This window comes from Chinchilla lanigera, unplaced genomic scaffold (assembly GCF_000276665.1).
Source record: "Chinchilla lanigera isolate Chin_1 unplaced genomic scaffold, ChiLan1.0 scaffold00019, whole genome shotgun sequence".
NCBI lineage: Eukaryota > Metazoa > Chordata > Mammalia > Rodentia > Chinchillidae > Chinchilla > Chinchilla lanigera.
Window position 1 is genome coordinate 12,164,433 of NW_004955420.1, and position 23,573 is coordinate 12,188,005.

General features: G+C 51.6%; 1 protein-coding gene across 3 annotated transcripts in view; it reads left to right on the top strand.

Moving 5' to 3' along the window:
• Kiaa0226 (KIAA0226 ortholog) overlaps nt 1-22,722 on the top strand; it is a 62,962-nt gene extending 40,240 nt beyond the window's left edge. For 2 of the 3 annotated variants that reach the window (XM_005383095.2, XM_005383093.2), the window contains exons 7-20: nt 273-806; nt 2,109-2,153; nt 4,657-4,772; nt 6,464-6,671; nt 7,466-7,567; nt 15,039-15,099; nt 15,677-15,809; nt 16,273-16,418; nt 16,860-16,924; nt 17,320-17,558; nt 17,957-18,018; nt 18,621-18,774; nt 19,850-19,943; nt 20,144-22,722. In XM_005383095.2, the coding sequence (XP_005383152.1) occupies nt 273-806; nt 2,109-2,153; nt 4,657-4,772; nt 6,464-6,671; nt 7,466-7,567; nt 15,039-15,099; nt 15,677-15,809; nt 16,273-16,418; nt 16,860-16,924; nt 17,320-17,558; nt 17,957-18,018; nt 18,621-18,774; nt 19,850-19,943; nt 20,144-20,322 (2,138 nt within the window). In that variant the 3' untranslated portion in view covers nt 20,323-22,722. The remainder of the gene's footprint in view (nt 1-272; nt 807-2,108; nt 2,154-4,656; nt 4,773-6,463; nt 6,672-7,465; nt 7,568-15,038; nt 15,100-15,676; nt 15,810-16,272; nt 16,419-16,859; nt 16,925-17,319; nt 17,559-17,956; nt 18,019-18,620; nt 18,775-19,849; nt 19,944-20,143) is intronic. The other variant, XM_005383094.2, reaches the window with a different exon arrangement.
• Nucleotides 22,723-23,573: the final 851 nt, after the last annotated feature.

Genomic DNA, 23,573 nt, shown 5'->3' on the forward strand with positions numbered 1-23,573 from the left:
TATAAAGATAGATGTGTATACCTCATTTGATCCTGAAATCAGTCCTATGAAGTGTACAAATGAGGAATACATGCTAACAGCTAGTAAAGCCACTATCTCAAGAGCCCATGCTCTTGACTTAGCTCCTTCTAAGTAACTTTAAGTGATTTAGCTTTTCTGAGGTGCCACCCGGTGTCCTGGGGGGTTGGTCCTTGAGAATGGAGAAGCCTTCTGTAAATGTAGGGCTCCCACTCACCTTTCTTGTCCCTTTCCCTTCTTTTTTCCTACCCTAGAGAGAAGAACCACTTCCTTTGCACTCTCTGGTGCTCCCCAGAGACCCCAGGAAGGCGGAGGACACCTGTCCCCAGCAGAGGAACAAACCACCCAGGCCCCCCAGCTTTCAGACTTGGCACCAGCCTCGGAGTCCCCATCAGCCCTACAAGAGATGAGCTCTGGGGCTCCAACCAGCCCGCTGGAGGCATCCTGGGCCGGCAGCCAGAGTGACTCCCCGAGTGACGGCAGTGAGGGCCCTGAGTACCTGGCCATCGGCAGCCTGGACCCCCATGGCCAGCCCAGCAGCTGTCAGAGCCCCAGCAGCAATGCTGGGAGCAGCAGCTCGAACCTGTTCTCCTCCAGTGGCTCCCAGAAGCCTGGCTCTACTGCTTCTTCTTTAGGAGACCAAGAGGGCGGCAGGCAGAGCCAGCTTTCCAGCATCCTCCGCAGGTCCAGCTTCTCAGAGGGGCAGACGCTCCCTGTCACGGGTGGGACGAAGAAGAGCCACATCCGCTCCCACTCGGACACCAACATCGCCACCAGAGGAGCCCCAGGTCAGCAAGGGGCCCCAGCATTGAAGGGGGAGGAGGGTTTGTCCCTGAAGCCTTGCAGGTGGCAGGGGAGAATTTGTGTTTCTGATGACGGACATTCCGCTTGATAACGAGGAGAGGTTCGTGATGTAATACTCAAACCCGAGAACCGCTGCGCGTGTCTGTTTGTCCCTTTACGTAGGGCTGAGCACCCGGTGCTTCCCTGGACTCCTTCAGCAGTTCCTTAGCCTCAGAGGATAGGGACGTATCACAGCTCAAGTTTTCAATCTCTCTCTCGGGCTGAGGGAAAGTGTGAAAGAGCTTTAAAAATAATCCTGTTAAATTCCTCCTCTGCCTGTGGTTCCTGAGAGGTTTGGTCAGGATATAATACCAGTACCCGGTGCTATTGGGGCTCCCTGATTAAAACTGGGGAGATAGTGAATGTGGGTAATGGGACCCGGTAAGCAAGTAGGTGGGGTCGATGGTTGCATCACTAGCGCAGGCTGAGGCAGTCAGGTAGGGAGGCCCCAGCCCTGGGGCTCATGTCTGAAAATGCGAGCTGACGGCAGGAGTGACGTGGAGTGGCTGGGGGTCTCACCGTTTCAGCCGTGTCCCCACCGCCATTGCTCCTGGGTTGTTGGTATCTAGCGGGCTTTGGTTGGGTTTTGTTTGTGGCAGCCCTTGTAACAGAAAGTACAGAAGCATTCTGGATCAAGAGTGCCCCAGAAATGAAATAGTAAAATAAAATATAAAAAATTTAATAAGACAAAAACTAAGAATTTCTTTCAAGAACAGAGCTATTACTATTCTCCTGTTCTACAAAGATGAGAACTAAAGGCCTCATTTGAAATCTTACAATGATTAAATTTGTATTCCTGTTTCTCCTCAAGAATTTCATCTGACTTGTGGGAACTCCTCAGGAGAAAACCCCCCAACCTAAGCCTGCCTTGCCATGAGCTTTCTCAAATACGAGGCCGCGTGGGTCGGATCTTCCCAGCACACCAACCACAGGCCTGGTTCCCCGCACTCCTGGTCCCTGGCCTTTGAGCATGGGAAACTTCCCTGCCTCTGCCCCTGAGCCCACATGGGTTCTACACAACTCGGTAACCTGCATGGGAAGCACAGCCAGGGAAGACTGTCCACGAGGGTCCGAGGGAGCAGGGTCCTGCTTATTAGCTTTCTGTGTTGGGTTCTCTCTCCTTCTGCAGCAGGGTTCCCTCTTGCAGTTTGTCCCCCTCTGCCTGCTAAGAAGACATTTTTCCCCTTTGTCTCCCTCTAACCGTGTCTGCTCTGTCTGGACTCTCCTCTGCACCTGTCTGCCTGCAGGAGGCCCCAGGAATATCACCATTATAGTCGAAGATCCCATTGCAGGTTTGGGAGCCAGCTCTCCACCCCTTTTCCTCTGTGACCACCTTGCTCAGTTCAGGAACCTCCTTTTCCAGTCTGGTGTCAAATCAAGCCTGCCATTCTGGTCCTGCTGTGGTGCTGGAGCCTGTCTGTGAAGTGACACCAATATTTCACATAAGCGTCTGCCTCCAGCTTCCAAGGGCCTCCTTCAGTCCTCCCAGTATCCTCTGGGAGGCAGAGTAAGACTTGAAAATTCAGTTTCGCCAAAGGTGCAACAGGCCTGCTGTTGTCTAAGGACTCGTGATGGCTCGGTGGCGGAATGTGTCTTACAGTGGAACACTTATCCAGATGACTTACCGTTCCTTGACTTAACACCAGAATGTGTTTCCTGCCCTCTCTGTGGTCTTGGATATACCTGCATGTTTTTTACCCGTTCAAGAGTCCCTAGTTATTTTCTTTCACCTGTCTTCGTCATCCCTGTGTGAACCCTTTACACCCCACCCTGGCCATTGCACACTTTCACAGTGACTTCCATCTGTTTGCTTTTGTTTCCATGGTGATGTGTGTTTCCTGTGGGTACTGTGATTCACTGAGATGGCAACCCTGCAGGTCTGCGGGGCAGTGGCAAGGGAAGACCGGAAACCAGGGTCTCCTGGTGATGGGGAAACCCTGGGTGCATTAGCTTGGAAAAGAGAAAGTAAAAGAGGAACCAAGTCTGCAGAAACATCCTTTGTCAGGCATGCTTGTTCTTAAGGAGATGAGAAATGATAAGAAGGCAGAGTGCCCCTGAGACCAGGAAATGGTAAGGATCAGTTGAACAGGCAGCAGCAGAGGTAGAGAGCTCAGCTGGCAAAGGCTGAATGGCTCCATGTTGTAAGGAATTAAGGTCATGGTGTTGGAATTTGCGCTGTGAGCCAGGTTTGACTGGGACTCTCACATGTGCCTTTTGAGACGTGCCTTACCAAGGTGTCACAGTGATGGCCAGTTGTGCTCAGCTCAGCAGTGCGGAGCAGAGCCCACTGCCAGGGCCAGCAGCAGCCTCGGAGGGCCCAGGAGGACATGAGTTGTCCCTTACCACACAGTAGCTTTTCTCGCAAGAGCAGCAGCTGACAGGAAATGGTTGGATGTGACTCAGTCGCCCGTTCTCCAGAGCACCCTGTAATTTCTCCAGCACCTCCCTGCTTCCCACCTGCTCTTGCTTGGCACTGGAAACTGTGTTTTCTTTTGAAAAGTACCACTTTCTCATGGGCTGCAAGCCCTGCCTGCTGCTGTTTCCCCACCCCCGGCTCTTACCCGTCCTCTTCCAAGGACTCCTGCTTTGACAGCCTTCCCTGGAACCCTGTCCCTCCCTTCCCGGTGACGAGGGCTTTGGGTTCAAGGCCACCATCCTTGGCTGCTCCAGCATTCCCTTGAGGCTGCTTCTAAGGACATTGCTGGGCTTTATTGTGATTCGTTAATGTGTTTTTTTGTGAATTTTGATTCCTTAATGAACCTAAACCTTCTGATACTGTTTTTTGGTTTTTTGTTTGTTTTCTGATATTGTTTTACAACCCAATGTCAAGGTATCAGAAAGATCACAGTGTGCTTGCTTGTGTCTTACCTCCTGAAGACTTTTCAAACTTAGCTTATCAAGCTGCGGCCTATGGCGTACACCTGTAATCAGGAGGCAACTGAGCAAAACCCTGTCTGAAAAAACCCAACAAGTAAATAAATAAACTAAATTTCTCAGGATGTTAGAAACATCTGACGCTCCTGGAAGCTTGGGTCGAGTTTCGGGGCTTACCCCCGCTGCGCGCAGGGCACAGTGTGCCGGCCCAGTCTCCCTGTTGTGTGCTCAACTCGCGTGAGAAATCGCACTCACCCGCCGTTTCTCGTGGCCGCCTCTGACTTAGGGTCCCGCCCTCTCGGGCTGTGGATGTCGTCATGGTACATGTGTGTGTTGATCCAGACAGAGGAGGCAGGCGGTCTTGAAAAGGGGCCTTTGCACATCAAGATTTAATTACCAGAAGACAGGTTCCACGTGCACATCCTGCACAGGAGGAAGCCATTTGTGTCCTTTCCCACCCAGGTTATTCATTATTTTTTTTCTGTTTTTGAGGCAGGGTCTCGCCATGCAGTTCAGGCTGGCCTTGAGCTCATACGTAGCACTGTGGCAGCTCCTCTGCCGCAGCCTCCTGCGCGCACCCTGCTCGTGCTACGTTTTTGAACTTCCTTTTTTTTTTTCATTGTTTCATGTATTTTTTTTTTTTTTTTTTGTGGAACAGGAGGGGAGAATGTATAGTCTATACATTTAGACAGTACAAAGATTACCTCTGGGCTGTCGCCATTTATTCAGTAAGCACCAAGCCTACTGCTCTGGCACTAAGAGCTGTAGTGGTCCAGTTAGAAGGTAGACGCTTCCTCATTGCCTGGCAAGACCCGAGAGCATCTTAGTGACGCCACCTTCAGGCTTCTGGAAGAAGCATGGCTGCTGCAGACCCGAGTCCGGGGACAGAACTTCTCACATCCCTGCTCTGTTGTCCCGCAGAGGGCGACCAGTACCCAGGCTCAGGAGAGGGCATGTTCCGGAGACCGTCGGAAGGACAATCCCTCATCAGCTACCTCTCGGAGCAGGACTTCGGCAGCTGTGCGGATCTGGAAAAGGTGAGGAAGATTGTTTGCTGAGGCCTGGCCTACAGGTCTGCGGTGCCAGCTGTTCTCGTGAGGTTTTGGGGACACAGCAGTGACATGGATGTAGAAGGCAGTAAAGATGAGCTCAGCAAGTCCTGTTTGGGGGAAACTCTAGGGAACATGTGCTCTTCACTGGGTCCAAATTATTAGCCATTGAACTGGGCATGGTGGCAGATCCCTGTAATCCTAGCCCCTCAATAGGCTCAGGCAAGAGAATCACAAGTTTGGTCCATTTAATGAAGCCCTAACTTAAGGTAAAATTTTTTTAAGAAAAGGGAAAAGAGAATATCGGTTCAGTGTTAGAGTGCTTCCCTAACACTCTGGGAGGCTGAGGCAAGGGGATCTCCGTGTGTTCCAGGCCAGCGTGGACTACATAAGTGAGTTCAAGGCCAGCCTGCACTACTATATAGTGAGTCCCTGTCTTCAAAAAACCAAAAAACAAAACAAAACAAAAAACCACCACCAACAAAAAACACCACATGTAATAGCGCACACCTGTAATCCCAGCACTCAGGAGGCTGAGGCAGGAGGATCGTTGCGAGTTTGAGGCCAGCCTGGGCTACAAAGTGAGTTCAAGATCAGCCTGAACTGCATAGCGAGATCCTGTCTCAAAAAGATAAAAAACAAAACAAAATAAAAAAAACACCACAAAAATATTAGTGATTTTATGTTAGAAGCTACCCTGGTCAGAGAAACATTGAATTTTAGCTGCATAATTATTCTTCCTTTGATTTTAGAACCTTACTGTTCCAAAATGTTTTTTTTTTTTTTTTTTTTTTTTGTGTGTGTGTTTTTGAAACAGGGTCTCACTATGCAGTTCAGGCTGGCCTTGAGCTCACTTTGTAGCCCAGGGTCATGAACTCACAATGACTTTCTTGCCTCAGACTCCCGAGTGCGGGGATTATAGGAATGGGCCACCACACCCAGCTCAACCTGTATATTTTATTCTAACTAAGGCTCATACATGTAATAATATCTGCAGCATTTTATGGCTTACAAAACCCTCTGCTTTGAGACATTACATTTACCTTTGTGCACAGGTGCGTAACTTTGGAAAAGAACCTGATTGAAATTCCTGTGACATTGTACTTTTCTTTATTAGACGAAGACCTTTCTTTTCTTTTTTTTTATGTTTATTTTTATTAATCTTTGTTTCACACTTCATTCCCAAGCTTCTATAAGCTTAATGAGCTGCAAAGAGGAAATTATGTATACATAAAAACTGAGAAGAGGAGCCAGGGCTGGCGGCACGAGAATGTAATCCCAGCACTCAGGAGGCAGAGGCAGGAGAATCCCTATAAGTATGAGGCCAGCCCAGGGTACATGGGGAGTTCCAGGCCAGCCAGAACTAAATAATAAGGCCCTGTCTCCAAAACAAACAAACAAATAAACAAAAAAACCAAACAAATACTGCAAAGAGCTGCAGTGTCCAAGGGTCATGGATTTAAAAAATATTAGGGATCTAGATATTATCAGGTCCGTAAACAAAATAATTTTTAGTCATAAGACCCAAAAAGCAGTTCCCAATAACTTCAAGGTTTATCATCTTTTTTTTTTTTTTTTTGAGACAGGGTCTCGCTATGTAGTTCAGGCTGGCTTTTAACACACTATGTAGCCCAGTCTGGGCTTCTAACTCCAGGCGACTTTGGTGCCCCTCTCCCCAGGAGAACGCCCACTTCAGCATCTCCGAGTCCTTGATTGCCGCCATCGAGCTGATGAAGTGCAACATGATGAACCAGTGCTTGGAGGAGGAGGTGGAGGAGGAGGACAGCGATCGAGAGATCCAGGAGTTGAAGCAGAAAATCCGCCTCCGGCGCCAGCAGATCCGCACCAAGAACCTGCGCTCGGAGTACCAGGAGACAGAGCACGGGAGTGAGTGAGACTGGGGCTTGTTTGTACTGCTCCTCATAGTTTTGGGGTTTTTGAGACAGGGTCTTGTTATTTAGTTCAGGCTGGCCTGGAACTCAGTATGTAGCTCAGGCTGGCCTCAAACTCACCGTAATCTTCCTGCCTCAGCCTCCCAAGTGCTGTGATCACAGGTGTGTGCCACTACGCCTGGCTTCTGGTCTCTCTTTAGAATGTTATTACCCAAGCCAAGGGTTCCTTTGCTCTCAGGAAGATACTACTATGCTGTTCTTTTTTTAATCAGACTAAGAATTGTCACCCTAGAGTTCATCATTACATTTCTTACATTAGAAATAGCTTCCCCGGAAGTAGGCTTCTGAGATGAAAAGAGCTATGACTACTTCCAGATTCGCTTCCTAAGTAGTAGGACCTTGTATTATAAAAAATTTTTTAAGGAATCTGGCAGTGGTGGTGCATGCCTGTAATCCCAGCACTTGGGAGGCTGAGGCAGGAGAGTCATTGAGAGTTCAAGGCCATGGGGGCTGGGGATTTAGCTCAGTGGCAAAAGCGCCTGCCTGGCAAGCGCAAGGTCGTGAGTTCGGTTCCCGGTACCGGAGAAAAACCAAAAAAAAAAAAAGAGAGTTCAAGGCCAGTCTGGGCTACATAGTAAGTTCCAGGCCAGCCTGAACTGCATAGCAAGACCCTGTTGCAAAACAGAACAAAATAAAACAAAACAAAACAAAGCCTTTCTAGGGGTAAGTGACGTGGGAAGGAGCAGACCTTTTTGTCCTATTTATTGTTACTATCTTTTAATATAACAGGCTTTCGGGTCACCTCCAGCAGCTCCCAGTTCAGCTCTCGGGACTCAGCCCAATTCTCCGACTCTGGCTCCCCTGATGAGGTTGATGAATTTGAAATCCAAGGTAAGAAGTGACCTTTTGTTCCAAAGAAGCTTTCATTTCTCGTTTCTTTCCATTTGGAATCATAGGCTGAGGGACTCCAGAGTAGACGATCTTCACTCTTGTCCATTAGGAAGTGTTGGTTACTATAAAGGACAACTTCTCTTGCTAACGCCAAAATCCCTTTAAAATTCAAGTTCAGGGCTAGCCTGGGCTACATAACAAGACCTGATCTCAAAAAACAGAACAAATAAGTAAGGTAAGTCAAACCTGAGCAGAAGAGAACCCCGAGGGGAAGTGCTCGGGTGGGGTGGGCTCGCTGTTCAAGTCTCCCTGTGCTCCTTCCGCGTTTGCCTCTGGGATTCTCGCTCAGATTCCTCCTGCCTCGTGGGGCCAACTCACGCCACAAAAGGAACTATTTCAAAGTATTCAGAAGGATCTTCATTGTAATCCTAAGAGAAAAGGACAAGAAGAATCACTGAGGGAAAAGCCAAAAAGAAAACAAAAAATCTAGCTCACAAAGCAGGGCTTCAGTGTCTGTCACAGCCGTGTGAACTTGCTCCGTGGAATCCCTGACTCCTGTGGGAAGGATCAGCATGGGGAGAGGAGGGGCCCATCCCGGAAGGCAGTCGTTCTCATTCAGGTTACCATTCTGTTCCTGTGAGTCATCGATTTCTTTAATTTTCCATCGGTGAGTCGAACAACAACCAGAGCGCTTCCCGGGGTGATTTCCTTCCCGAGCTGAACCGCGTCTGCAGTGCTCCTGTGTGACACCGTAATGCGATGAGGAAGGGCTCTCTGAGTGCGTGGTAGGGAACCCTCACTGCAAGACCTCAGTTCACATTTGACACATCCTTTCCAGGTCTCTGGGAAGTCTGTCTGCCATGTTCTCCTTCGTGTACCTGATTTCTAAGCATGATAAGGTGGTCACTTAAAAGTCCATGTTTTCTTCCTGTGTGGCTTTCCAGGAATACTTCTGAATCCTCTAATACCACGTAGGTGAACTCTAGTCAGTTCTGGCCCTGACAGCCTAGGATGAGCGCCAGTCCACGAGCGCAGAGCCCAGTTTCCCTGCGTCACTCCTGTGTCTGGTGCCAGTGCCGTCCCTGCACTTCGTGCTGCTGACTACAAATCCAGGAGTTCCCTGGAGCCCTTCCAGTCTGAGACTTCTCTGGAGTGGCTGTCAGGATTTAGGAAAGGGCAGTATTTAAGATTACAGTTTAAAGCGGGCATAGTGGTGCATGCCTATAATCCCACCACTTAGGAGGCTGAGACAGGAGGATCACAGCAAATTTGGTATAGCCAGCCTGGGCTACATCATGAGACACTGTCTCAAACAAACAAACAAACAAAATATATATATATATACGTGTGTGTGTGTGTATATATATATATATATATATGTATATATGTGTGTGTATATATATATATACGTATATATATAGTTTATTATAAAGCATACAAATAAATAGCTATGTGGAGAAGAACGTAGGTAGGGCAGGGTCCTGCAGAGTCTCCCGCCTCGGGACCTGTGTGTCTCCTTGCAGTCTGGGGCTGCCACCTCCTAGTACACCTATATGGTTGTCTACCAGGATGCTCCCCAGACCTGGGTGCTCCATTTTTTCATTGCTATTCAGGGGCCTGCGGAGTCATTGCATTAGCACACCCTCAGGGATGGTCAGAAGGGCCTCCTTGTGAATAAAAAGATATTGCTACCACTTAGAAAAATCCAAGGGTTTGGGGCACACTGCAGAGGAATTGGGAACGAAGACTATATATATATATATATATATATATATATATACACACACACGCACACATACCACAGCCTGTGATTGACATGATCACCAGGTTAGAGGGAAATCAGAGGGTTCTACCCTCCCCTTCAGGATGAGCAGCAGAATTCCCTGAGGGTCCAGTTAAGGCAGATGTGGAATGGAAGGCTGGACAGGGTATGGCAACGTCCCTCAGCTCTTCAGTGTGTCCCTGAAGCAAAGCAGGGGCCAGGGCCAGGGCCAGCTTCAGTCTGGAGGGAGCCCACGTAGAGGGAGACATAGGTACTCCCTCCTGGGGGAAACCTGCTGCAGCCCTGGGCCCCAGGGAGACATTGAATCAGCGAATTTCCTAGTCAGTTCTGAGCAGAAACCCTGAATGGAGAGACCTGAGGCACGTTCCGGCCCTCCGGGCTGGGTAATCCTTCAGTGGAGGGGCCGTAGCGTTTCATGGGGTGGTTGCACCATCTCTGGCTCTACCCACTGGATGTCAGTAGGAACCCTCCCTACTCAGCAGTCTGAAGTGCCTCTGAGGCCAGGAATATAGTTCAGCAGCACAGCGCCTGCCTGGCAAGCGTGAAGTCCTGAGTTCAATTCGTTTCATTTTTAGGAGCAGGGTCCCAGCCCCAGAAACGTGCAGAATATCAGTCTCATCACTTTACTGCCCATCAGAAGGTGAAAGGGCCCCTTCTAATAACCACTGTCACACAGATGTAGCAAAGGTTCTAACCTGACTCTCACGCAAGAAATGGACTCTCATAAAGAATGGACTCTCAGGGTCACTGGCCTACTGTTCTCAGATAGCTGTGCTGGAGCGTAGATGTGCTTGTGTATGCACAGGTGTGAGTGTGTGTGCCTCGTCTGTACACACTTGAAACCTGTGTTACCTGTCGAGGTGAGTAGGAGTGTGTGGCTGGAGGAATAGTTTGAAAAAAACCAGACTTCCACCAGAACAGGGTGCCAGAGATAATCAGTGTTTTTCTTTTCTTTTTTTTCTTTTTGGTTTTTCTTGAGACAGGGTCTCGCTATGCAGTTCAGGCTGGCCTTGAGCTCACTTTGTAGCCCAGGCTGGCCTTGAACTCACAACCATCCTCCTGCCTTAGCCTCCTGAGTGCTGGGATTACAGGCGTGCGCCACCACGCCTGGCTCTAATCAGTGTTTTTCCTCATTGGGCGCCAGTAACCCTCCTCACTGAGTGTGCCCTTGACCTGCCACACTGCCCACACTGGTATTGTAGATCAGAAGCCCTGTGACTGGTGGAGGCGGCAGCCAGTTTAGAAGGGAACAGAGAATTGCAGTTTGAAGCTGTCGCTAAGCTACTGCCACACATTTAGACAGCAAAAGCCGGACAGAATATTAGGAAGCTTCGAGTTTCTTTCAAGTTTTGAATTTGCAGAGCTGACTCTCAGAAAGGTATCTCTTCTAGAACTTTCAGAAAGCTTCTCTTCCGTATGCAATTAGGAATTCCTGCTATAAAGGTTTGGACTGAGTAATCACTTTGTGGTTCAAATGAGGCTTTCTATAGCATATTAACTGAAAGAAAGTAATAGTTTTCTATTAAAATGCAGACACAAAAAATTCAGAACTGTTTCAAAATAAAATTAAAAGGGCTGAGAATGTGTCTCAGTGGTAGAGATTTTACATAGCATGCTTGAGGCCCTCTGTTCCATCTTCAGTACCAGAAAAACCAGAATAGATTTAAGCTGAGTGTGGTGGCACATGCCTGTGATTCCAGTGCTTAGGAGGCTGATGCAGGAGGTTTACCTTTAATCTGAGGCCAGCCTGGGCTACTTAGTGAGTTCAGGGCCAACCTGAAGTACATAATAAGTTCCTATCTCAAAAAAAAAGTTGTCAGTGAGGCATAATTTATATAACAAAATTTACCTGCTTCAAATGTACAAGTCAGTGATTTTTAATAAATTTGCCAAGTTATGCAACCATCATTATAATGTAGTTTCTGAACATTTTCATCATCCCAAGAGCTCCTCACTGTAAATTACTGCCTCTTACAGCAAATACCTGTTTCGATCCCAGGTGCAGGCAGCCACTCATCCGCTTGTGTCTGTGGATTTATCCTTTTTGGACATTTCATATAAATGGAGTCATACAGTGTGTGATACGTTACCTATGTGCCTGGCTTGCTGCACTTTATGTATTTCTGCTGCTGACGTCTGCCCGGTTGGACTGATCCCTTTTCTAAAATCCCAACCCCGATAGTCTTTTCACCTTCTTTGGTTTTAGGGTTTGTTGCTCTTATTTTTTCTCCCCACGTCGTCCTCTTCTATCACAGCTTCATAAATTCTACTTTATTTCCTCTGCAGACTCTTCTAGCATTTACATCCTGCATGTATGAATGTGTCAGGGCCTGGTCAGGAGACAGGGGTCACAGGAATCCAGTAGGGAAAGCTTAACGCTGAGAACTGTTAATATAGTGGGGTCTGAAGTGATGGAGTGAAGAGAGCCCTGCAGGGTGCAGGAAGGGCAGCGGAGCGGGCATCAGGGAAGGGCATGGGTGTGCAAGGGCCGCGCCCCAGCCTGAGAGCAGGGGGAGAGCCCGGGATTTCAGGCATGCGCCACCATGCCTGGCAACCCTGATCTGGTTTTACCCTCAACCTCAACTAGTGTCCACTCAGATCAGCCTGGTCCTCTGAGCAGAGGTGTCAGGATGCAGCACTGCCCCAGGAGGGCTTGAGGCACCTGACCAGGACAGGCGCTCTGGCCGTTTCGGTAGCAGGTGCTGCTGGGGTGAGGCTCTTACTCCTCAGTGCGGTTCTCCACAGTCTTGGAGTATTCCTGATTAGCTAAGAAATCCTGCCGCTTGGTTCCTCTGGTAAGGAAGAGGAAGGAACATGGTAATATCTGACTTGATTATATGCTCCAAAGAGAAGAGAATGATCTGTTTCTCAGAGGAAAAAAAAAGGACTTCTGCAGCGCCTGCCTGGCAAGCACGAGGTCGTGAGTTCGGTTCCCGGTACCGGGGAAAAAAAACCAAAAAAAAAAAAAAGAAAAAAGAAAAACAAGGGGCTGGGGATTTAGCTCAGCAGCACAGCACCTGCCTGGCAAGCGTGAAGTCATGAGTTCAATTCCCGGTACTGGAAAAACAAAAACAAAAACAAAAAAAAGACTTGCGATGAAGAATGGCTAAATATCATCACTCTTTGACTAAATACAGGGATGCCTTCCAAGTAACATGTCCGGTGATTTTGTGCAAACATCATACTCCTACTGAGATGGCTCCCATGGTCCTGGACAGTATCATTAGATGGGGCCACTGATGCATACAGAAACGTTATTGTGCGGCACATGATTGTAATGTTTACAGAGACTGTGGTTTCCTTGGCAACCATGACTTCCCAACCCCTCCCCTTTGTGGTACATAGTGTCTTTAATAGACTGGTTCTAAAGTACCAAAACTAGGGGCTGGGGATTTAGCTCAGCGGCACAGTGCCTGCCTGGCAAGCACAAGGTCATGAGTTTGATTCCCGGTACCGGAAAAAAAACAAAAACCAAACAAACAAAAAATAAAGTACCAAAACTGGTTAGCTACTTATTCAAGATTATATAGGACTTCCTTTCCTTTTTCCTTCTTGAGTACTCCCAAATAAGGTAAAATATGCAAAAGCTTTTAATTGCTTTTAGTCAATTAATAATTTATTTATGAAATATTTTCTGAAAATCTATTTTGTAAAAACTACTTTGAGCCCAGAGTGGTGGTGCATGCCAGTAATCCCAGCACTTGGGGGAGGCTGAGGCAGGAGCATCTCCATGAGTTCAAGGCCATTCTGGCCTACATAGTGAGTTCAAGGCCAGCCTGAACTGCATAGCAAGACCTTGTCTCATATATATATATATATATATATATATATAGATATATAAATATTTTTTAAAAACACTTTGAGTGTTACTGGGACAAGGCGAGGCTTCTGTACAGTCCAAGGCACTGGAGTGTGACCTGCATGAATGCTGCAGACTGAAAGGTCTGTGAGTGGCTGTCATCTAGACGTTCTCCTTCTTCCTCCTGTGGTGGTACTAAGTACAGTGAGACAAGACAACTAGCAGTGCACTGGGAGCTGGATTTTCTTGGCACAGGTCCAGATAGGAAATACGATACAGATGAAGCTCTTTGTTGTTCAGTAAAATAGGCTTTTTTGGTTACCAACAAAATTTGGTGAATGAAACTTAGTGAGCAAATCTCAATTCTGTTAATCTGCTGTGTGTACAGCAGTCATTAGTCTGTCAGCAATATTATTTGAGTATATGTTTATATACAGAACTATGTGTAAAGTATTTTAACTTAATTTAATCTAATTTTGGGTACTGGGAATTGAACTCAGGACCTCATGCTTGCCAGGCAGGCGCTATGCCACTGAGCTATATCCCAACCAAGAAAAATTTCAAGACCAGGAAAAATTAGACGCACTCTTTATCTCATAAGGAGGTTTTACAGTCTAGCTGTATAGAAGGAAAATCCACATACAGTGGAAACGTGTGACGAATTGAGCTACTTGTGGCCAAGGGCAGAGGGATATGGGCTTGTTGCTCATGTGAGGGACTCACTCAGCGGGTGCACGGGCAGATGGGTGTAACGAAGGGGAAAGGTCTTTCTACCTGATACCAGAGGAGGTGAGAGATGGACTCATCAAAATCGTCTTTCATCGTTCAGTTAGGTTCTGTCTGCCCTTCTCGAACATAACTTGTATTTCACTCCGCCCTCATTTGGGTAATGAGGTCTCTGGCCATTCTGCACAGACTCCTTTACTGGAAATAGGCTTTGGAATGTCGGCCAGCGTCTCCTATAATTATGCGTGAGAGTCCTGCAGTAGAGACCAGGTCGACAGTTGCTGTGCCGATTTGATCAGTTCGCAGGCCTGGCCCTGGACTCACCAAGCCATGGAGTTCTTTTCCTTCCTGTGCCACTAGACAGAGATGAAGCTTTTTTAAAGATACAGAAAACTTCTAACACTCAATGAAAATGGCACCACTCAAGAGATGTCAGAAGCAAACTTCCCACTGCACATACATGTAATAAATAATAGGTAACCTCTGTGATCCAAATTTCATGTTGAGTGCTAAGAAAAACCAGGGCTGGGGAGTGTGCAAGAGGTCCTAGGGGTTCGCCAAGTGTGGCGGCACGCATCTGTGATCCCAGTGTTCAGGAGGCTGAGGCATGGAGGTTGCCACGAGTTTGAGGCCAGCCTGGGCTACATAGTGAGTTTAAGGCCAGCCTGAACTACACAGAGAGACCCTGTCTCAAACAAAGAACAACAAAACCAAAAACCCCTGAGTTCAGGCCCCAGCACTGACAGGAAAAAGAAGCCAGACAGAGTTCCGGCCTCTGACCATTTAAGGTTGAAATTAGAGACCAAAGGAGGGATTTGAGTCATTCTTCCGTGTTTCTGCTTGCTAGGGCTTGGGGCCCTGTGTGCCTGAGGATGCCTACTTTTCTCATTCACTATTTTGCATCCACTCTCGAGTTTGACTTCCCACCTGGACTTGTGCCCTTTTTGGCCTTCCCATCGCTGTGCCCTGTCACTGAATCAGCCCGCTTGTGACTCGAGTAAAGCCAAATTAAAAGTTCCGTGTAGAGCTTCTCCTGCCCCGAGCGCCCCCCCCAGGAGCGGGGAGCTGCCACCTTGCGCCTCCGCCTGCCTGTTGATGCTTTTGCTATCCTCTCCCTCCTCACTCTCCCCTTCCTGCTGCCCTTGTCTCTGGTTCCCGTGCAGATGCCGACATCCCACGGAGCTCGGCCTTGAGCGGCAAGCACTTCATTTCCTCCCAGTCCTTGTGAGTAGTTCTTCTGGTTTTTTTAGTTACCTCTGGGTAGGTGGAGAAACAAACTCGGTTCTTGGCATATGGGTGAGAAGAGCCACAGGTCAGGCCGTTGTGATTCAAGAAGGGGCAAGGGCGGGTGAAAGAATGAAGGGGTGGGCTGTCGGGGGCACCAGACTCCCAGCAAGTGTTATCTTCCCTCTGCTACTGCCCTCATAGTCCCGGAAGGTCAAGGCTCACGGGAGAGAGTGATGATTGTGAGTGTGGTCATCAGATAGGACTGAGCACGTGCTCCGGTGCAGACCAGCCAGGGGGAACACCAGCCCGTTTGGGAAGGATGGAGGCCCTTTAGCACCCTCAGAGCAGCTTTGCTCACTTTACTTTGGAAAAGTCCAGAGAAAGGAAGTTATGGAGCCCCTTGCGCAGTGCTAGTGAGATTTCAGCCAGAGCTGTAGGACGTAAAGACCAATGCTTGCCCACTCCGCACGCGTCTGAGATGAGGGAGGAGCGGGCAGCTCCCGAGGGTGGCCCGGGTCCTGAGGGAGGCCCGGGTCCTCCTGTGCTCAGCGTCCCCGGCCTCTCCCCTTCCCAGCTCCCACAGCGCCCTGCACTCCACGTCGGCTGAGGCGGTGGCCATGGGGCTTCTGAAGCAGTTTGAAGGCATGCAGCTTCCGGCGGCCTCGGAGCTGGAGTGGCTGGTCCCAGAGCACGACGCCCCTCAGAAGGTAGGCGAGGAGCCGGGCTGTTCTTCATGCTCTGTTTCCCTTCTTGTCCGCTTATTACACATGTGTTGAGTGGATGAATGCCTACCTAGGTTTTCCTAGCAATCATCAAAACAGGATGTTATGGAGTCTTCCCTGCCCTCACGCCACATGACTGCTCGTAGAGCTCGAGCTGGAGCTCCCGTTTTCCGGCCCACTTCTGAGACACTGCAGAAGTCTTGAGGGCATGAGACCCCTTGCCACACCCGGTTCCTGGGATGAGAGCCACCACCCAGGACGCAGCTGCTGTTCACCTGGGGTCGAGGGCCCTCACTGTTAGTACCTGGCGCCTTCTAGCGGGTTTGAGCCAGCGTTCCTGAAGTCCTTGGCCTGCAGCGTGCCTGAAGTGTCTTTCATTAGCTCTGCTTCCACTGTGGCCATCCAGGCCGAGCCCACCCTCACCCGCGCCCCGCGTTCTCTCCCGCAGCTCCTGCCCATCCCCGACTCCCTGCCCATCTCGCCAGACGACGGGCAGCACGCGGACATCTACAAGCTGCGGATCCGCGTGCGCGGCAACCTGGAGTGGGCCCCACCCCGGCCTCAGATCATTTTTAATGTTCATCCAGCCCCAACGTGAGTACCCGCGGCGCTCTTCGGGAAACAGGAGCATCTCTGCGTGGTCAGGACCGGCACCGCCCCTCCTGTCTGCTCCCACCTGTTTTCCCGCACTACCCTTCACCTTCCTGATCCTCCCCGGTGTAACTGGTCATTGCACTTCTCGCTGGCATTCCCAGCCTGTTGCCCCTCTCCCGCCAGTGTGTGAGCCTGCCGTTTTTTCTTTCCTTGTAAGATGGTTGGATGCGTTTTTTTTTTTTTTCCCCATTGCTCCTTTGCCTTTGTACACTACAGGAAATGTGGCTCATTGTTGCGGGGAGCCACCGCCAAGACCCAACCCCTAACCTTCCAGCCCTCGGCTCTGTCCAAAGGTTCGGGTGAATTCTCTCTTCCTGCGTCATCCTCTCCTCCTTTGTACCTGGAGGCCCCTGCCAACTCCCCTCCTTCGCCTTTCCCTAGGAGGAAGATCGCTGTGGCCAAGCAGAATTACCGCTGCGCGGGATGTGGCATCCGGACTGACCCTGGTGAGCCGCCCTGGCTCCGTGCTGCCCAGGGCTGTGCCTGCCCCCCACCGGGGAAGAGGGGCCTGCCAGGGTAGTAGGAAGAGGAGAAGGAAAGGGGGATGATGGGGAGGAGGACTAGGCGGAGTGATGGCCCTCGCAGGGGAGCTGTGGCTGGAGAAAGGGCAGTTGTGAACAGCTGGGGACAGTAGGCTGCCAACTCTGGCAGCCTTGTTTCCTCTGCGGTCTCCAGGACGTAGGATCCACAGGCTCCATTGTGTGGGTTTCTGTCGGCTTCAGGGAGCTTAGACAGAAGGTGGTTGTAGGTCACAGACCGTCCCCATCCGCCCTTCAAGGGGCAGTAGAACCGCCTCACACAGGTCCACACGGGCAAGTCACATTGGCCCCGGTTCTTTCAGATTACATCAAGCGGCTGCGGTACTGTGAGTACCTAGGCAAGTACTTCTGTCAGTGCTGCCACGAGAACGCCCAGACGGTCATTCCCAGCCGGGTGCTGCGCAAGTGGGACTTCAGCAAGTACTACGTCAGCAATTTCTCCAAGGACCTGCTCCTCAAGATCTGGAACGACCCCCTCTTCAACGTGCAGGACGTCAACAGCGCCCTCTACAGGAAGGTCAAGCTGCTCAACCAAGTGCGGGTAAGGCCAGGACGCGGCCGCCCCGCCCCTGTGGTCAGCTCACCAGAGTCCTCGCCAGGGTCGAGCCATCGTCCTGCGCTGTTCACGTAGCTTCTTACTCTCCTTTCTTTCTGTGGTGCTAGGAGTGGAGCCACACACGCTGGGCAAGCCCTCCACCGCCGAGCTGTGCCCCTCTGTGTGCTCTCCGACATCTTCCCCTTTCCTAGACATCTGCCTTGTCACGGCCCCAAACGCACAACAGCAGGTCTGAAGCTACAGATCGCATTTGATGACAAAAGCAGAATTTCCCCCTTCAGCGAACGTGGTGCTGAGTAGAGAACGGGTGGGGAACATCGCTGACTGGTCTTTCTAACACACGGTTCCCTCTCTCCACCCTCCCCACAATGTCCCCTCTCCAGCTGCTGCGGGTGCAGCTGTACCACATGAAGAACATGTTCAAGACATGCCGGCTGGCCAAGGAGTAAGTGCGTGGGAGGGCAGAGTCCCTGGCTGCGGCACGTCCCCCATAGGTCGGGTCTCGGCAGGCAGCTCCAGTGTTGAAAGGAGATTAGGAGAGTTTCACAGAAATGTCCAGAGATGGTAAACGAGAAGCCATGGCAGTAACTCTTGCTGCCCTCTGTGGAGGAGACGTCTATACTTTTTTTTTTTTTTTTTGTCTTTTTGAGACAGGGTCTCGCTGTGTAGTTCAGGCTGGCCTTGAGCTCACTTTGTAGCCCAGGGTGATCTTGAGCTTGCAACGATCCTCCTGCCTCAGCCTCCTGAGTGCTGAGATTACAGGTGTGCGCCACCACGCCTGGCAACATCTATGCTTATTCTGTGCAGGGCAGGCTACCACTCTGTGTAAACCGGTGTTGGTTACTCTGCACAGGATTATAAATGAAGTCACTTCTGTCATCCAGATGCCTATTGGTGTGGGAAGGCTGGGGTGGCCAGAACACTTGGGCCAGTAAATGTCCCTACCCTCGTAGCTTTTCTCACTTGTGGCTGAATAAGGCTTTTTCTACTGCAGTGTGCTGTACACAACGTTCATTCCCTTCCCTGCCTGCTGCTCCTCACCTGCAGGCTTCTGGACTCTTTTGACACAGTCCCAGGCCACCTGACAGAGGACCTCCACCTGTACTCTCTGAATGACCTGACCGCCACCAAGAAGGGGGAGCTGGGGCCGCGGCTCGCCGAGCTCACCCAGGCAGGGGCTGCCCATGTGGAGCGCTGCATGGTAAGGCCCTGCTGTGATGCAAGAGCTGCCTTTGCTGAGGGCTGGAGGCGGGGCGGACCCGGGTCCTTGCTGTTCTGCTCAGGATGCTGAAAGGGCCGGCCAGCACTGCCCGTGAAACCGGAAAGGCTCGCTGTCCCAAGGCAGTGAGCAGCTCAGTCGTCGGCTCTAAAGACTTAGAGGAGGAGTTGGAGCCGGCATCGCCCCACTGAAGAACTGTCCTGTGGGGGAAGGGAGCCCCAGATTAGAGTCTTGGCTTTATTTCCAGTCACTGTGACCGAAAGAAATAATTTGCTCTGGGTTAAGCCTCAATTTTCTTGTCTCCGAAATGAAAATACTGTCCACACTACCCTTTCCTCTCAGTATTTTTGAACACTGATGTCATAACTTCTGTGACAGCCTTTTGTAAACTTTTAAGTATTCTACAAATACAGGTATTACCATTTGTGGTATAGTAAACATGCCAGAAATTCAGAAACTCCATTTTATTTTTATTTTTTATGTAGTTCAGGCTGACCTTGACATCCTTATGTAGCCTAGGCTGCCCTCAAACTTGGGACAGTCCTCCTGCCTCAGCCTCCAGAGTGCAGACATTCTGTCTTAGTGTCTCCCCTCAGCCTCTGTGCACTCCGTGCTCCCATGGCAGACAGTCCCAGAACTGAAGCTCTAGAGGGGCCACAGCAGAGCCGTGTGTTGGACCTACTTCTCTCCAGCCTCACTCCAGGCTGGTATTTTGAGGAAACAGCCTTGTTTTGCATTTGTCTTTATTAGCAGTGATGTGTGTACCAAACTAAAACCATCGTCCAGACTGGCACAGCGAGTCAGAAGCTCTGGGGCAACTCCTTCCTGCTTTCCCTCGCTGGGAGCTGCTCTGCGCAGGGGCAGGGGCTTCCCAAGCCGTGCCTCTCGCCTCCCCACGGAAAGCCTGTCTGGTGCTGCCCAGCCCTGGGCCTCACCTGGCCCACGCCGAGTCCAGCCCAGCCTCGGCCCTGGAGGGTTTCTTTACATTGCCCGTCTGCTCCCCGGCGTCCCGTCTCGGGGCCGGTCCCTCACTGGCCACCCGTCTGCTTCCTCCCAGCTCTGCCAAGCCAAGGGCTTCATCTGTGAGTTCTGTCAGAAGGAGGAGGACGTCATCTTCCCTTTCGAGCTGCAGAAGTGCCGGATCTGTGAAGGTGGGTGCGGGCTCACGGATCAGGGCAGGTCGGGGCAAGCAGGACTAAACGTAAGGGAGCTCATTTCCCCCGAGCCACCCGTTCGCCACAGTTTCGCTCCCGGTGTCCCAGCACCAGGGCGCTGGCTGCGGCGATGAGAAGGGGCCGTCACAGCTGAGGGGACATAAGTTTCCTTCCCTCTTGCCTCTCCCCCTGAACAGAGTGTAAGGCGTGCTACCATAAGGCCTGCTTCAAGTCAGGACGCTGCCCCCGGTGCGAGCGGCTGCAGGCCCGGCGGGAGCTGCTGGCCAGGCACAGCCTGGAATCCTACATGTCCGACTACGAGGAGGAACCCGCGGAGGCCTTGAGCCTTGGAGCCACCGTTCCGGAGGGCACCTGAGGGAAGCACGCTGAGCCCTCCGTCTCAGGGCCGGGTCACACAAAATGCAGAACTGAGCCACCCTTTGAAGGACTTTGCCCTTGGGGCTTTTTTTTTCTAAATTATTATTTTTTTAATGCCTTGTCTGACGTCCACATGTAGCTGACCTCTGTTCGGTTGATGGGTCCAGTCCGTCGTGATGACTGACTAGTAGGCACCAGTACCTTCCATGGGGACTGACACGCGGGTCTGAGTGAAGCTTCTAGTGCCGCTGGCAGGGAGTGGACGCGAGAGCCAGTTCCGTCCCCATGGTCTCCACAGGACCAGCCCTGGCTGCCGTGCATCGCCAGTATCACCTCCACTTGTTTCTAGTTTTAGAGCCTCTGAGCCCGGCCTCTCAGCCAGCTGTCTTCTCCTTTGCTGCTGTCACGGTGGGTGGGATTTTTTCCATCCGGGTCCTGAGATAGGGAGACGCGGGGAGAACGGAACCCCATGGGTGGCTGTCAGGCTTGCACAGGCACTGGAAGGCCATCAGAGCAGTCGCTGCTGCCCTGGAGCGCACGGACCTCCAGGACACAGCCATAAAGTCCCTGCTCAGAGAGTTCGAGGCAAACATGGTGGCTCACGCTGACGCTTCATCTACCCGGCGGGCTTGAAGCAGGCAACACGACTGAGGCGCAGGCCCGGCCCAGGTGTAGCCTGCACCACAGCGTGAGCGAGGCACGGCCGGTGTTGAGGAGCGTTTGTCCAGGTAGAGGAGCCGCTGGCGCCCTCGGGTGTCTGGGTCTCTGGTGACTGAGCCGCTGGGCGCAGGTGCGATCTTTCAAGCTCAGGAGCCCCTGATGCCCTAAGTTAAGCACGGAAACCTTGCTGTGGGCCATCTTAGCGCGGGTCCCTTACTGCATGCTGTTGGGTGGTCACAGTGGTTCTCAGTAAAGACAGCCCAGCTCTGCTCTCTGTCCCTTGTACCACCAAACTGGGACCCTCGCTGGTGGCTGATCTCTTGCCTTAGTTTCTTTTTTTCAGAGTTGGAGAAAACCCTCCCTGCTATTCGTAGTGTTAGAAAACGTGACAGTTTGTGGATGTGACTGTGAATGTCCCTGCATTCTCTGGATAACGTGTCTGTACCCTAATTATGCACTTACCTCTTTGTCCCCCACCCCCGTGACATTCCTACGTCCAGCCATTTTCCTGTGCCTGGTTTTAACATGCTTCCCGCCCCCACGTTAGTGTGTATTTTGATGGGAAGAGCACTTGGCTGGGGCTTGGTATACGTTTGTGGTGTTCTTGAAGTTGCTGTAAGTCCTAACTGCCATGGGAAACGCTGGTCGGGTCGCTTCTCCGAGGCGGGCGCTCGGGGCCCTGACCTGGCAGAGTTCTGGGACTGACACGATGCTTGTCTTCCCATAGTTGGTCACTAGTAGAGAAGCTTTGGCCTGGGCACTGCCCCGGAAGCCGAACGGAAAGTCACACATGGTTGGTGGAAGCTGATTTGTGCCGGAGCCGCGGGGCACAGGGCTCTCTCGAGGAAGTGGAAGGGACAGTAGGGTGACAGCTAAAGTGAAGCTCTGCGAGAGCGCGAGGAACGAGGAGGAGCTGGCCCGGGCGCGGGATCTTCTGCTCTGACTCGGGTCACGAGGCTCTGGGCGGGTTCTGCGCCCAGCTCCCGGCCGGGCGCTCGGAGCCGCGGCCCAGCCCGTCCTGCAGGGGGCTTCGAGACTGACTGCACATGTCACTGGGGCTTGGCCTCTGCTCCGGACTCGGGCGTGTAAACGTGAGCTCTGCTTTAGGGTTGGGCTTAAATTTCAAACCCATCTACTTACCCACGTCACTACACTGGAGGAGCCACAGCTCTCCTGTTCCTGCCACACAGGACCGGGGCCGAACTCCGCCGTCTTCCAGGACCCACGTTACTCCGTTTCCCCGGCTCCCTGCCCATCCCCTTACATGCCGTACGTCTTCACCTGACACTAGCCGTTGTCAGAGGCCAGACAGCCGTGTATTTATTTACTGGAGAGTCAGGAGAGGGGCCCGAGGAAGGGATGCTGGGAAAGCACGTTGAGCCGAGCATACCTGGGAGCCCGGCCGCCGCGGGGCGACTGAGTGCGCTGACGAGTCCCTCCTGCGTGACGCGGAGGGAAGGGGGCTTTTCTGTACATAAAGGGAACACAAGCTTGCTTCCAAGGTGGAGGCAGAGTCGAGACGTTGCAGAAGAGTGGGAGGCAGACACGTCCCCCCACGAGGCTGTTACCGACTTTCTCTGCCGATGTCCCAGCGCTTTTGTTGCCTTAACACAAAGGAGCAAGTCTCAGTGGCAGTGTGGCGGACACGCCACTCGTGTTTGAGCTGGGTTTCCGCTCGCCGCTGATCTCGCACAGCCTAACGGTCCACTGTCATCTCTAATAAACTAAGTGAAAGCTGCCTGTTGAGCCCGTGTCGTGTTAGGGTGTGGCCCCGAGTGTGTCCCTGCGAGAGCGCGTCTGAGGACTCACGTGCGGTGCGACGTCTCCCCGACTGTAAGTGACCCTCTGTCATCTCCAACCAGTGTGTCCAAAACCAGCTTAAAGACAGTGCCAGACCTAACCCTTGGTCACCCCGGTTTGAAAATTTCCTCACCTTCGACAGCCTGTCCGAGTTAGGGGTCGGGTCTGGCCAGTCACGCATTAACTCCTTCCTGCTACACACCGTCAACTTCCGAGAGAAACAACAGAATGTGAGGAAAAATAAGGTTCCAGGAAGGGCAGGGACCAAGGCAGCCGGGATTGGCAGACCCGCTGAGCCCGCCACGGGCTCAGAGTAAGTCCAGCGGTGGGAGGAGGAGGCATTGATTCCCACAGCACCCTGGGAAAGGTGGGCTCAGCAGTGCTTCCTTTTTCCTTTGTGCTTTTGGTGTAGAGTCTGGCGGGGGACAGACGCTGCCCAGCACCTCCTGTGGGCGCTTTGGTCCTGATCAGCTCATCCCCTCCCCACAGCCCCAGGCCACCCGAGTGCTTCTTTCTAAAGTGAGTGATGCGGCTGCCTGAGGCCCACATCCCCGCCCCCCCACCGCCTCCAACCTGATGTTCTTCGGATCAGAGATGAGTGTGATTAGGAAGGAAGGGAAGGCTTGGCCCAGCACTCCTCCAGGAGATGGAGAATGCCGGGGTGCTACGTGCTCCCCTGCAGCATGCCTGGGACCAGCTTCCGGCAGCGGCACAGAGTGCAGAGCTGTGTCTGTCCCGGAGCCGGCAGGGACAGCTGGAGGGTGAAATACACCAGACATGGCAGGGAGC